The sequence below is a fragment of the Fulmarus glacialis genome, unplaced genomic scaffold (genome assembly GCF_000690835.1).
Source record: "Fulmarus glacialis isolate BGI_N327 unplaced genomic scaffold, ASM69083v1 scaffold1728, whole genome shotgun sequence".
In the NCBI taxonomy this organism is placed as follows: domain Eukaryota; kingdom Metazoa; phylum Chordata; class Aves; order Procellariiformes; family Procellariidae; genus Fulmarus; species Fulmarus glacialis.
In genome coordinates, this window is record NW_009229905.1 from 1 (window position 1) to 13,524 (window position 13,524).

Below are 13,524 nucleotides of genomic sequence, written 5' to 3' on the forward strand. Positions count from 1 at the left end.
GCCTGTCGTGGGGGTTGGAGTAGCCACAGTGCCTGTCATGGGGGTTGGAGTAGCTGCAGTGCCTGTTGGTTCGTTTTCCTTCTCTTCTCCCTGAGGGTGCTGTATAATACCGAGCAGTAGATACTAACCAGGGTCCAGCACAGTGTGATAAGTTGTGCCTCTTTGGAATAACCACGGCATTTTTTTTTTCAAGCATTCTATCACTTCATCAGGATCCTGTAGTTGTTCGGGAGTAAAGTTCCAGACCATCGGGGGTGAGAAGTTCTCTAAGTACCTGCCTGTATTCTCCCACAAGCTGTGACATCCATGACCATTCAGCCTCGGGACAGGTCTCTGGGTGATTTTTCTAAATAGTTGTTTAACCCTAAAAAAAATCTGAAACACATTCAGGAGACGTAGCAATAGGAGCATGCTGGCTTGAACATCCCAAGGATATTCAAAATTCTCAAGAGCTATTGTAATCAGCCTGGAGGAGAAGGGGAAAGTGAAGGAAGGTGTCTCGCCCGTAAATTGGCTCTCCGAGGAGAAGAGGTAAAAAGTGTAATTATTAATAGTTTCCGAGAGATAGCTCCCAAAGCACAGAGATGACGGCAGTGCTGAGTGCAATCTCATGACCAATAAGTTTATCATACCATAAGCCAGTGTTACACGGTATAGCAAAACGATAACCTTAATCCATCTCTCAGAGGTGATAAACAGCACATAAATACTCATAAACAGTGTATACAGCAAGTAAAGTGTTATATAAAACAACTCTGAGAACAAATCCAACAATTCTGAGAGCAAATAAACCAACATTGTGACCAGCGACTACTAAACTGATCTAATGAATGCTTATAACAAATTTGTTTTAACACACTCAGGTCAGATCTGTTGTTATCTCAACCCTGCGAGCCCGACGTTGGGCGCCAAAAAGGACTGCAGTGGTTTAACCCGGCAGGCAGCCAAACACCACACAGCTGCTCGCTCACTCCCCCCGCCCAGGCGCATGGGGGAGAGAATCGGAAAAAAAAGTAAAAGTCATGGATTGAGATAAAGACAGTTTAATAGAACAGAAAAGGAAGGGAAAATAATAGTAATAATAATGATGATAGAATATACAAAATAAGTGATGCACAGTGCCATTGCTCACCATCTGCCAACCAATGCCCAGCCAGTCCCGAAGCGGTGATCCCCCTCCCCTGGCCAACCCCCCCCAGCTTATATACTGAGCATGATGTCATATGGTACGGAATACCCCATTGGCCATTTGGGTTAGCTGTCCTGGCTATGCTCTCTCCCAGCTTCTTGTGCACCTGGCAGAGCATGGGAAGCTGAAAAGTCCTTGACTAGCATAAACATTACTTAGCAACAACTAAAACATCAGTGTGTTATCAACATTATTCTTGTACTAAATCCAAAACACAGCAGTATACCAGCTACTAGGAAGAAAATCAACTCTATCCCAGCCAAAACCAGGACACATTAGTATGTGGCACGTGACCTATGCTAAAAGCCCAATTTGGACACAACCAAAGCTGGCTTGAGCAAGTCCCCTGGACTTTACCTGGGCTGCACTATCATGTGTTGAAGGTGATGCATCCTATCTATCATAAACCTTTAGAAGGTATAAGTGAATATATGATAATTTAACATCTTTAAGTCTTAGTCTAAAGAAGTCTGAATACAACTTGCATAAGGCAGGCCTAAGCCCAGGATGACTTATCCAGGAGACAGTGGCCACATGTGCTTCCCAGTGCAATGTGTGCTTCAGGGTGCATAATCTCGGTGCCTCGCCTCCTGTCCCTCTGTTCTTGAGGCTTCGTCCAGTCCTGGTCTCTAGTGCAGGTATTTGTTTGATGTCCAAATGTTGCTGTTGGCTCACTGTGAAATACACTGTGTTTTAGCTGCTGCCCCTATGATGTGCGAGGCAGGGCTGATCGCACCGGAGCCCTCCAGCCCTATGCAGTATGGTGAGTCGTCCGACACCTACTACCATGTGGACCGCTGGCAGAGGCTGCGCACAGCTGTCAGGAAGCTGGAGTTCTGGGAAAACTTCAACGCTGAGCTGATAGGCAGCGGCTTCTTCTCCAAGGTCTACAAGGTAAACTGACATGCAGGCAGCCCGCGACCTGTTGAGAGGAGTTGAGCAGCTGCTGAGGCTGTGTAGATGGTGCCTCACCTGAGGAACCTGTCCCCGAGCTTATTTCCTCATCTTCATCTCTCCCAGCTTACTCTGGCAGGTTGGATGGGGTGAGGGAGGAAAGGACACCCCCCTCTGCACACCTAGCACATCGCCTTTGATGCACATCTCCCCTTCCATAGTGAAAAAGGAGATGGGATGACTCGATCAATCAATGTTCATCGATACTGTCATCTAGCCATACAAGAGGCTTGTCGGGGAGCTAAACTGGGTATTGGATGAGATTGGGGGATATTTATGCTCTGTGCAGGTTTTGTTGTCAAAACTGTAGCAAAACATATAAAGAAAAAGAATGTAAAATTAAGCTGCATGTGTCTCCCAGAATACCTGCCACCCACAGCCAGTGGAGACGCCAGCACTGTTACCCCTCTCTGGCTGCTGCCCTGCGTTATGGTGATGCTGGGGAGGAGCAGGGGACTTAGGGCAGGGACAGGCTGCTGGGCTGTCCACTTCTGCCTGGGCTGCCTTCATGTCAGGAGACCCATGGCTCCCTGCAAGCCAGTGCATGATGTGGATGGTGTGTCACCAAAGCAAAACTGCTTTTCTCACTGGGGCTGTTGTGAGTCACTCCCTGCACCAAGCTCCACTGGTGTGGGAGTTTGTTTAACCCTCTCTGAGCAAGCACAGGATCCAGGGTGCTGCTAGCTTTGCTCCCTCTCCAAGGCTGCTCCTCAGCCTGGGAGTGCCACTGCTTATTTGGGGGGGAGCGGATGGGACTTGGGGCTCTTTCGCTGCAGCCCTCAGTGATCACTGCTCTATGAACAGCAAAGTGAAAGGAAGCGCTTCGTATTAGGAAGTGAGACTCAGCCTTCATCTCTGAGAGCAGATGCCACGTTGCTTTGCAGTGTGGCCAGGTTTGCCCACCTTATTTCTCCTCCCAGCAGCCCTCCAGAATGTGGCTGCTGACACTGGTCTTGGTTGTTGGGATGTGACCCAGACCCAGTGGAAACAAATTGGGCCTGACTCTACTATTGCTTTCAGCTTCCTAGCTTGACCAGCCCCACGATAAACATCATGACTGCACATTTCTCCTGGGCCAGCATAAGATGATTCTGCCAGAGGAATATTCTGTGATATTCTGGGTGAGATCCCTGGCTGGTGTAAGCACATGGCCAGTTGAAACTAATGAAGCCAGGCTGGCAGGATCTGGGCATGGAACCGCAGAAAATACACAGATTAGATAGATAAATGCACATTGCTTTCTCAAGGCTCTGTTTCCTCCTCTACTGCATCTGGGCTTGGTGCTGTGATAAAGCCTTTGGGTGAACTTCAGGTCCAGGGATACTGCACTAAAGCTGTTCAAGGGGAATCTCTAGCCAAAGGTCTATGGCAGCTCTTTGCAGACTAGAGCGATATACCTCTCCCCACCACAGCCTCCCTCTAGTAATTGCTTTCCCCACCTACGCAGCGTGCTGTTGCCATCGCTTTCTCTTTCCTTCATCTAGCAGATTTTCATAGTAACAGTTGCTGTTTCCTTCGTGCATGACATTTTCCTCCTGCCCTGGCAGTGAATGAAATTCCAGCAGTAGGCAGGCTGGAGACACGGATCTTGAATGAAAATTAAGTTACTTCTTGAAGTAGAAGGAGAAGAAGAAATGTGAAAAAAAAAAAGTTTGATTGAAATGCTATGGGTCAAATAGTCAGAAGTCAGTGGAGGAGGACAATGACAGTCCTTTGTGGGGACTTGACATTTGTCTGGGGACTCGAGCGCGACTGTAACCAAGTGCTCTGATGATTCATGGTCCTCTTGGGTCAGCCACTCCCTTGAGGAGTCATAGCCCTGAGGAGCAGCACTCCTGCTGCGAGGGATCACTGGCAATGGTCCTGTGAAGCTCTTTGCCAACAGATGCTGTCTTCCAAAGTGCTCCTGCAGCGAGGACATAGACTACCCAAAGTGCTGGCACTGCCTGTGCTGGCTGCCTGTTGCTTTTGCCATCCATTGTCCTTCGGTGAAGCCCATTCTCAGGAGTTGTTATATGTGGGTTGGCTGAGGAAGAAGGATTCACTTGGTTCTACTTGGTGACTCAGTCAGGCTCAAGAGGTCTGGGCACAGCCTTCTGCTCTGTGTGTTATGTATTGCATGACCTGGGCACAAAGTACTTTCCCTCTTTTTCTGCCTTAGTTTTCTGATGTGCAATAAGGAGCTATTCAAGTATGAGTTTTTCTTGGGGAAAGTATAAAGCTTCTTTCTTGGCAGCTCTCTCATACATAGACGTCTGAGGTGCTCAAAAGCAGGAGAGAAATGCAATGTGATTTCTTTTTTCTGAGACTGGTTTAAGGCATTGCCCAAAGGAAGCCTCTGAGCAACCTCTTTTTCTGTTGGCCCTCAAAAAGCTTCATACACATTAGGAAGCACATTCCCACTCCCTGTCTTTCTGCAACTTTCTAGTGCCAGATTTTCACCTTTATTTCTCCACTTAAGGCTGACACCAGATCTTTACCCTTCATCACTTGTTAGCATGAAATGAGAATACCTTGGAGGCCCCTCTGCACTTTCCCGGTTCTCACACTGATCCAGGACAAAACTGGACACTTTATGTGATTCGGAACAGACCAAGGGCTGCTCCAGGTTGGCCAGAGCAAAGTCTTAGGGCCTGTGGTCTTGGAAGAGGCCTTCTGAGCCCGTACCTTTGCCCATCTCCCCCACTACTCTCTTTTCGGTGTGGGTCTACCCTTGCTTTTCAGTCATTTCTTCTCCAGAGCAGGCTGGACTTTGCATTGCTCTGTGGACAGGAACCCCTCCAGTGGTCACGGACTCCACTGGCCCAGGCAGCATTTGTGAACTCTGCTGGTGTCCAGCTGGGACATGCAACCCACCTGGAAGCTCAGTGTAGCTCGGTGTCTCTGCCAGAGTTTTTGCAGAGCTAATAGGTCTCACTGAAACTCAGTATTAGCTCTTCTGAAGGTTTTTCAGATCTTCTAGATTTCAGCTGTTCCCTGTACTCTGTCCTGGGCATAAGGGCATTCACAGTCTTTGGGCAAAGATGATTGATAGCATCTCTTATATTTACATCTGTGCAATTACAGTTAATAATCAGTTACATCTGATTAGTGACCCACCGTCTGTGGTTATGAAGTCTCATCAGGTGAGGGTGTCAGAGCCCTGGCTTCCTCATGACCTGCTCAAGTAGAGAGGCAGAGTTATTCCAGCGATAGCATTGACTATCAGGTTGTGTTCCTTCAGAAAGGAAGCAGCAGTTCATGTTGCTCCCAAGGCAGTTTGTTTTGTGACCCTGATTATAATGAACCTTTCTCTCCTTCCAGCCCAGCTAGGTCTTACATACAGCTCTTTGTTCTCCTCACCTGGGCTAGTAACCTTATCCGTAAAGTGACCATCACAGAGAGCAATGGGTGACACTGTGGGACTCAGAGTGCTGCTCTTAAGCCAGCTCATGCTGTGTCTAAACTATTTTTCCCTTAAAACAAACAAACAAAACCCCACAAACCTCAAAATGAGAGAAAATTAAACACGTGGCTGGATTCTCTGCTAGCCCTGGGGGAACTGTCAGGACATCAGTGTGGGCCACACCTGATACATGACTGTCCTTAAAACAGATGTTAATTGAGGATGGAATTGATAAAATACCACAATGCTCTGTGATGTGGTCTGGAAACTGCTGTTTGGATCATCAGCTCAGATAACATGAGCTGCAGTGCAGGGGCCCTGGAAGGTCCTGTTGGGGCTGAGAGCCAGGGCACTCTTGCATGCCCTGCAGCCTGCATGAAACCCCTGCATTCAGTACTGCCCAACCCTGGTGTCTCCAGGGGGAACAGCAAATTTCCTCCTAAAAATGCCTGCTCAGTCTATTCAGTGTTGTAAGGTGGGGGAAGAGCATTTTGTTTTCTGTTCTTTAACTTCCAGTATCCCTGCCCCGGGGGAGGCCCTAGGAAGGAAATGTCTGGTGGTAATCCATAGCAGAGGTTCAGGTTAGCATGTGGCTGGGAAGCAGACATGGGACCTCCGTCCTGGGATGTGGGGGAAAGACGAGCTGGCTCTGCGCTTTCTTTGTTGTGTCTGTGTGGCAGAGCCTGGGTGGAGGGGGACTGGCCATGGGTAGGGGTGCAGGAGGAACTGGGGATGAGGAGTGTGGCCAGCAGCCTTGTGCAGTGATCAGACCCAGGTAGGAAGGAGGGATGGAGATGTGGGGCAGGCTGCAGTTGGGAAGGGACATTGAATGCAAGGCATTGGAGGGGAGAAGGTCAGCTCTGCGGTAACCCAGTGTGGGCTGAGAAACTGCTCCAGCCCAAAGAACACACAAATTTTGGCAGAGAAATAGTGTTGTGATGTGTTGGGACAGGAGGGACCTAGCTGATCCCAGCTACCCAGGCAGGCATCACTGGAGTGGAGCTTATGTGGAAGAGACAGCACCTTGCACTTGTGCAAATGACTGTGCAAAGCTCTGGGCAGCGGAGAAATGAGGTTTGGGCCTTTGGTTGGGAAGGGGTGCTGTTGTCCAGAGGGGCTGGCAGACCTCTGGAAGCTAAGAGATGTCCTCCAACCTTGGCTCCAGGTGACCCAGGCTGCTGCTTGTAAAGTGATGGTGGTGAAGATCTACAAGAACGACGTGGACCAAGAGGTGATTGTGCGTGAGATCAGTCTGCTGCAGAAGCTGTCCCATCCCAACATCGTCAGGTGGGCATATCCTCCAGCCACGAGCAGTGGACACTGGAAGGGGCTGGAGTTGGCTTGATGTCTCTTAAGGCAGTTCTGCAATGAGGCATTGAGCTGAACCTTGATGGCTTCTTTTCTTATTTTTTTTGGTGTGTTCTTCTGCTTAGGTACCTTGGAATATGCGTAAAGGATGACAAGCTGTACCCCATTCTGGAGGTAAAGGCTTCTTGCTTGTAAGTGTGCTATGGGCAGACAAGGACCCTGTGGTTCTTTGGCAGGGAGGATGGCAGATACCCTGTAACGCATATCTATGCCTCTCTGATTTCTGTGCCTGTGAATGGCTCTGGACTAGCAAGATTGCGTCGGAGGGGCTTCTGGTCCTTTCTGCCCCACAGCTGATCACAGCTGGAGTGGGGCACAGTCACTGCAGGGCCATGAGATTCAGGCAGGATGGCCAAAAAGTGTTTCAGGTTGGCTTGGTACCACCAAAGGGCCAGAATGGGCCAGCTGGCGGGGAGAACAGGAGCCAGGGATGGAGGGCAGGAGTAGAAATTAAAGAAGATGGAGAGTGGCAGGACCTCCAGGGTGGCTCTGGAATGGTGGTGTGGTCTAATGGAAAAGCCTGGGCTGGTACCAGGGAAGTCTCACCTTGTTCCTATGCTGCCAGTGGCAGAAGGCGTTCACTGAGCTGCTGCCAGGCTTTTTGCCTCTAGTTCACTGCCTGTGAATGAGGACCACAGCTGGCTCATACAGCCGTCCCTGCAGTGGGGCAAAGCCCAGAGACTGGCAGTGTCTTGCTGTGCCAGGAGGGGTATTTGCACTGTACCATACACAGGGGCCCCTGTGTGGCGGCCTTCCCAATCTCCATCCTGAAGGAGGGGCTCCTGGGTTGGCGAGGGAGCGTTCAGCACCCGGGAAGCTCCAGGGAAGGCTCTGCCTGGCCGCACAGCCACCCGCTTTTTGTCTCTGTTCACAGTACGTGAATGGGGGTTGCCTGGAGGAGCTCCTGGCCAGCAAAGACATTGCTTTGACATGGAAGGAAAAAGTGGACTTAGCTTCTGACATCACCAGAGGCATGATCTACTTGCACTCCAAGAATATCTACCACCGAGATCTCAACTCCAAGGTACGGGCTGGAAAGGGGACATCACCCCTGAACTGCTGAAGGCGACTGTGTTAGAGGACCGTACAGGCACCCCTTAGGGTTGTAACCAGGAGGCCTCAGGCCTCATGCTGGTTCTCTGCTCTGTGCTAATCCCTCTGCAGGCAAGGAAGCTTTCTTGATAAAACCTGTCATTACATTGCATTCATCGCTTGCCAAGCAGGAGACCCAGATAGAGATAAAATTATATTGCTCCTAGTGCTGTTCCTGTCAGAAAAGAAACCAGATGGAAATGTGTGCAGGATTGCACATGGTTTTCTTTGCTTACGGTTGCAGGAGAAGCTCTGCCAGATTTGGAGATTTCCTTTCCTGCTCACAGCAAGGAGGAAGCTGTTGCTAACAGGAGCTGGTCACAGGAGCGAGTGCCATGTAACATGGTCACTGTCTGTGTGCAGAGCACCAGCAGAGCTCAGGAGATGTGTGTCTCCTCACTCAAGTGCAGGGAAGTTGTTCTTCCTTGATCCAGAGGGTCCAGGTCACCAATTTTAGGGTGGTCACCTCCATGGGTTTCACACCCTGGCAGCATGCCAGCTGTGAAGACTGGCATCTGGAGGCAGGCTTTGGGTGTAATGCAAAGGCACATCATGTTCCTGGTGTATTGGCCCTCTGGCTGGGAGGCTGCTTTCCTCAGCGTGGGCTCATGCTGCTTGATGGGGTCAGGAACAACACTGGGGCTTTGCCATTCTCAGGTTTGTCCGTGGGGACAGGCTTTGATGTGGCAGTAGGAACATGGTGGGTCAGTGCCTTGTGCCTCAGGTGGATCTGCAGCCTGTCCATGATATCACAGGGGATGTGAGCTGAGGGCCTGTGAGGATGTGAGTCTGGACCGTATCTGTGTCAGCTGACCAAGGCTGGCTTGGTGATTCATGGAAATGGAGCCTGCAAGTCCTTGCAGTTGATGGTGGATGGTGGTGTATCTCTTACAAGTCGTTTTTGTTGGTGCTCTGTGAGCTTTTTAAGAGAAACTTGAAATATTGATGAAGGTTGGCAGTGGGGAAGCCAGTCAAGGGTTACAGTCTTGAGAGGAATGAAACTCACCTTTGTAATCTCAGGCTGTTTACTTGGCTCAGTTACTAACCATGAAATTGCAAACACCAGGCAAGGACAAGGCAAGAGCCTCATTCACTCTGACCCCAGGTTGCTTGGCCAGTGTGCTCTGAAGTCAGGTGAGATGTAATTTCCTATTTGGTGGTGACTGATGAGCTCAGGAGCTTTCCAGGTCTGCTTGTAGAAAGTTAGTGAGTGCTGGAGGTCCCTGCCTGTCTCTTCTGTCTCGCTGCGTTGGTTCAATCCTGAAACCTGCAGTGATGATGGCTGAAGATATGGAAAAGAAGTGCATACGTGCTCACTTGTTGTTGTGAGTTGTTAGTGAGAGCCATTTGGAGAAGATGCCTGTTGTTTCTGCCAGTTCCCTGGGAGCAGATGCTGAGGAGGAAATCCTGGGGAACTGAACAGGCTGAAACCGCTGGGATTTTGAGAAACCTTAAGATAATTTTACAGGAATTCCTCCAGAAAGCCGTGTTAGGGATGTGCAGCTGTGGGTAGTGAGAAGGCCTGTGGCTGTGATCCTGCCCGCCTTCGGCTGAACGGTGAACAAGGTCGACATGCACATTTCGAGGTCTTTTTCAGATAAAAGGATGTGGATCATCATGTCCATTGAACAGCTTCTTCAAAGGACTTTTCCTGGCGTCAGACGTGATCCGTCCATCCCTAATCTACCCCGTGCACTCCATGTGTGCTGCCAGGATGCAGGTCCCTGGCAAGGGGAGAGCCTGTAATGGCGAGGTGGGGCTGAGGGCTGACGAGGTGCCGCTCAGTGAAGTGTCCAGGCCTTTCCTTGCCAGGCGTCTCATCTGTGCTCCATGGGCTCCTTTCAGAACTGCCTCATTCGAGTGACACCGCGGGGCCGCGAGGCACTGGTGACTGACTTCGGGCTGGCCAGGGAGGTGGTGGAGCTGCCTGTGAAGGATGTGGAGAGGAAGCTGTCTCTGGTGGGCTCTGCTTTCTGGATGGCTCCTGAGATGCTGCGGGGGGAGCCCTATGACCGGAAGGTATGGCACTGCTTCCGAGCTCCTTGTTCATCCTGAGAGCTCCCGAGTGAGCATGGGGGATGTCTCCTCTGCTTACTGGTGGCGTGTTCCAACAGCAGAAGAGACCTTCCCTCCTTCCCCGGGAAACGTTGCCCTGCTACCTGGACCTTTGCTCAGTAGTGCTCTGCTTAGCAACGTGGAGGTTCCTTATGTGGCCTTGTTAGTTAAACTTCTAGGGAAATGGATTGCTGCTGTGGGCAAACACAGCGAAGCCTCTCTGTGGAAGACGCTTGATGAGTTATAGCCTGATGAGCCTGTTGCAGGATCTGTGGGGGTGCCAGAGCTGTTGTAGAAGCACCAGACATTGAACAAGAGCATGGGGCAAGGCTTCCCGAAGAGGAGGCTGAAGTCCAAGTGGGCTATGGTGTTTCTGGGTGGGTTCAGAAGCCCAGAAGAAGTTTAGGGATTTGCTGCCTTCATCTCCAATGGGCTTTTTTGATGGGCTTTTGAGTAACTAATGGTGGAAAGGACTTGTCGTTGGTATTCCCCTTTCTCATGCTTTGCTTCTGTGCATGCCCTGTCCCACCTCCCGCTCTCCCACCCCTCCTGCAGGTGGACGTGTTTTCCTTTGGCATTGTCCTCTGTGAAATCCTGGGCAGGATCCCAGCTGACCCCGAAGTGCTTCCCAGGACTCAGGTAATGATTCCTGCAGCCAATTCTAACAGTGTTTTCTCCATGTTACGAGATTATGCCTTCTGTCTGGACCAGACCGACCTGGTCACATGTGTATGTGTTCATACTCACGTTTCTCTCTAGAGGTTTTTCCATGAGAAAATCTGACCTCAAAATTTTCAGTGCACAAGAGTGTGTTAGATCAACAATTTGAGATGAAGTACTTCTGTTTAAAGACCTTAATTCCAAATACTTCGTTTCGCTTTGACATTTCAGCTTCTCCATTGAAGTGGCAGGTTAAACACAACTTTCATCACAAACACATATTTTCAAATATGTTGCAGTTCATGTGGAAACAGCGGGCTTCCCTAAAAACATGGCCTTTTTGTTTCAACATTTGCAACGTTTCCCTTCCACAAACCTGAACAGGGATGAAAAATCCAGCAGGAAAACAGCAAATTGCTGCTTTCCAAGGAGCAATGCAAAGAACCTGCAGTGACCAGAGATTATTCCATCTTTCTGTGAGACTGAATAGGAACTAACGCTCCATTTGTGTTCACAAGGTGAAGGAGAATTACATATCAGAGGCTCTGAAGTCTGGAGGGACAAAGCTGGAAACAGCTGGCTGGATCCCTTCGACTCTCAGTTGCTGTTGGAAGACCAGATTATCTGCAGTTCCTGCCCTCAGCAGCCACTGCTCAGCACCTGCTGCTGGTTCCTGTACTGGTTTCCACCTTTGTGGCTCTTGTTGCCTTAGTCTGAACTTTTCCAGGAGGACACATACTGCCCCACAGGGATAGCACAGAGCAAGCTGCACCCTCCCAGCTCTGCTAATGATTTACCATGCCAGAGCTGATGTTGCCCTGGCACCTTTGCATGGGCATCAGTAAAATAGCTGTGATGGAGACCGTAAAAGCTTTAAACCATGAGCATTTTGTGCTTTAACACCTTGAGAAGGATGAAGAACTTTTAAAGGACTTTATAGCTGAATCCTTTTCTACACACGCTTCCCCCTTCCTCGCAGGATTATGGCTTGGATGTTGCTGCCTTCCAGGGGATGATCAGCGAATGCCCCAAGCGGGTGATGGACCTTGCTGCTAGCTGCTGTTGGGTGAGATTCTTGCTCGTTTTTTTTTTCCTTTGGTTTCATTTGATTTATATCACACTTGTATGACAGAGACCAAAATTGTTGTGAACCCTGGAGAGCTTGAACCTGCTGCTTTCAGTGCTAGCACACAGGGCTCTGCCACGTGAGCTGTGAAGTTATGAGATCTTCCTGGGCCAATTGTATGCTTTCATTCACTGTGCAGTTTTGCCCCTAGGAGAAGTGTTTAGTTCATGTATTACAGCCCGAAACATCCCAAGGTCCTGCCTGTTCCCTTGCATGTCGACCCCAGAGTGGGATGCAGGTTGGTGATCATGTCCAATCCCTCCTTAAGCCAGGCTGCAGGCAGAGGCACCTGGCTGATGCTCTCTGGAGGGCACTGCCTCGCTGTTACCAGCCCTGGTGTTACATATATAATCAGAGCGTAGTTCTTCAACCTTTTTTGCTTTAGCATAAAAGGTAATGGTGAAAACTGGGGGGCCCCCCCTGTGCTGCCCAAAGCCTCGGGAGGCAAAACAGAAAGCAAGGATTCAAGTTAATCTCTGAAAGGAAGAGAAAAACAAAGGCAGTAATCAGGCAGAGAGTAGAGAAGCTGAGTGATCATAATACACCTAATTGCTAGGAGTTGAAGGCAGCAAATGGAAGTAAATCCTTGCATGGGTCCCAAGGACATGAGAATAACTTGCCCTGGATCAGAGGAGTGATTCATGTCAACAACTGGCTTAGATTTATGTGTGTTCACATCTTGTATCTCTGTTGGGCAGCTTCCTAATGCAAGTTGATATAATAACGGGCTTCTGCCAGAAATGACCCTTGGGGCTGTTCTTCTCTGCCCTTGTGCGATGTGCAGGTTTGGGGAGTTTCTGGTGCAGTTCCCCAGGCTGGCTCCGCGGGGTCAGGCACAAAGGGCAGCCCCAGGATGGCATGGTAGGGATGTGGGATGGGGATGCTCCAGGCCATGTTCCTCACTTCGGGTACACCCCGATGGCACTGGGAGAGCTGGGGGATCACAGCCCACTGAGGATGAGCTGCATCAGGGATACAAGACAGTTAGTTCCTGACTGTCACGAAAAAGCTCAGGGAATGATACGTCTCCCTCCTGATACCTACCTGCAGCCTTTCCATGCACAACGCCTGCCCCTGCACTGTTTGGGTGAGCTTTGGGATGAGCAGTTCCCACACCCTGTCCAGATTGGGGCATGTCAGGCTGGTTTTCAGCATCTCGCTGCCTTTGCTTGAGCTGTACCGCACAATGGGACCTGTCCTGTGGCTCCTCATTTGCAGCAGCCTGGGCCTGGATCACCAAGTGGTGATGCTGGAAGGCTCCACCAGCAGACTTGTGACCCAGACCAGTGCTAATGATGGATGGATACCATTGGGGGGCTCAGCAGAGCATCCACCTCCTGTCCGGGGTGTCCTCTTCAGCTTTCCCTTCTCGTTCCAGGTGGAAGCATTTAAGAGGCCGTCTTTCTCTGAAATCCTGGATGAGCTGGAGGATGTCGCGGAGAGCCTGGAGCCTAGGAGGGACAATCAGCTTTTGGGCTGAGCTGCCTACCTCCTGTGAGGCTTGGCAGAGAATCACCCAAACTGTAAATTAACTGTCTGGGGGATCAGGAGTGAAGAAGGAAGGTGGGGAAGGGAAGAGCTAAGTGATGCACTGATGTTTATTTAATCATAGTCTCGGTCTCTAATTTCTTGGGTGGAAAACATGGTTAAAAATGGAGAAGGAACTTACCAAGGATATATTTTTCCTAGCTAAGG

General features: G+C 50.0%; 1 protein-coding gene across 1 annotated transcript; it reads left to right on the top strand.

The window, feature by feature from the left end:
- Positions 1-1,897: 1,897 nt before the first annotated feature.
- LOC104081305 (dual specificity testis-specific protein kinase 2-like) lies at positions 1,898-13,309 on the top strand. The gene is made up of 8 exons (XM_009583999.1): positions 1,898-2,083; positions 6,694-6,815; positions 6,962-7,010; positions 7,771-7,920; positions 9,834-10,007; positions 10,599-10,682; positions 11,683-11,769; positions 13,208-13,309. The coding sequence occupies exons 1-8, from the start codon at positions 1,898-1,900 to the stop codon at positions 13,307-13,309; spliced, it is 954 nt and encodes a 317-aa protein (XP_009582294.1).
- The last annotated feature ends 215 nt before the right edge of the window (positions 13,310-13,524 follow it).

Coding starts and splice junctions, on each gene's coding strand:
- LOC104081305 (XM_009583999.1), top strand. CDS start 1,898: ATGATGTGCGAGGCAGGGCTGATCGCACCGGAGCCCTCCAGCCCTATG. Junction 7,011..7,770: donor AGCTGTACCCCATTCTGGAG/GTAAAGGCTTCT, acceptor CTCTGTTCACAG/TACGTGAATGGGGGTTGCCT. Junction 11,770..13,207: donor TTGCTGCTAGCTGCTGTTGG/GTGAGATTCTTG, acceptor TTCTCGTTCCAG/GTGGAAGCATTTAAGAGGCC.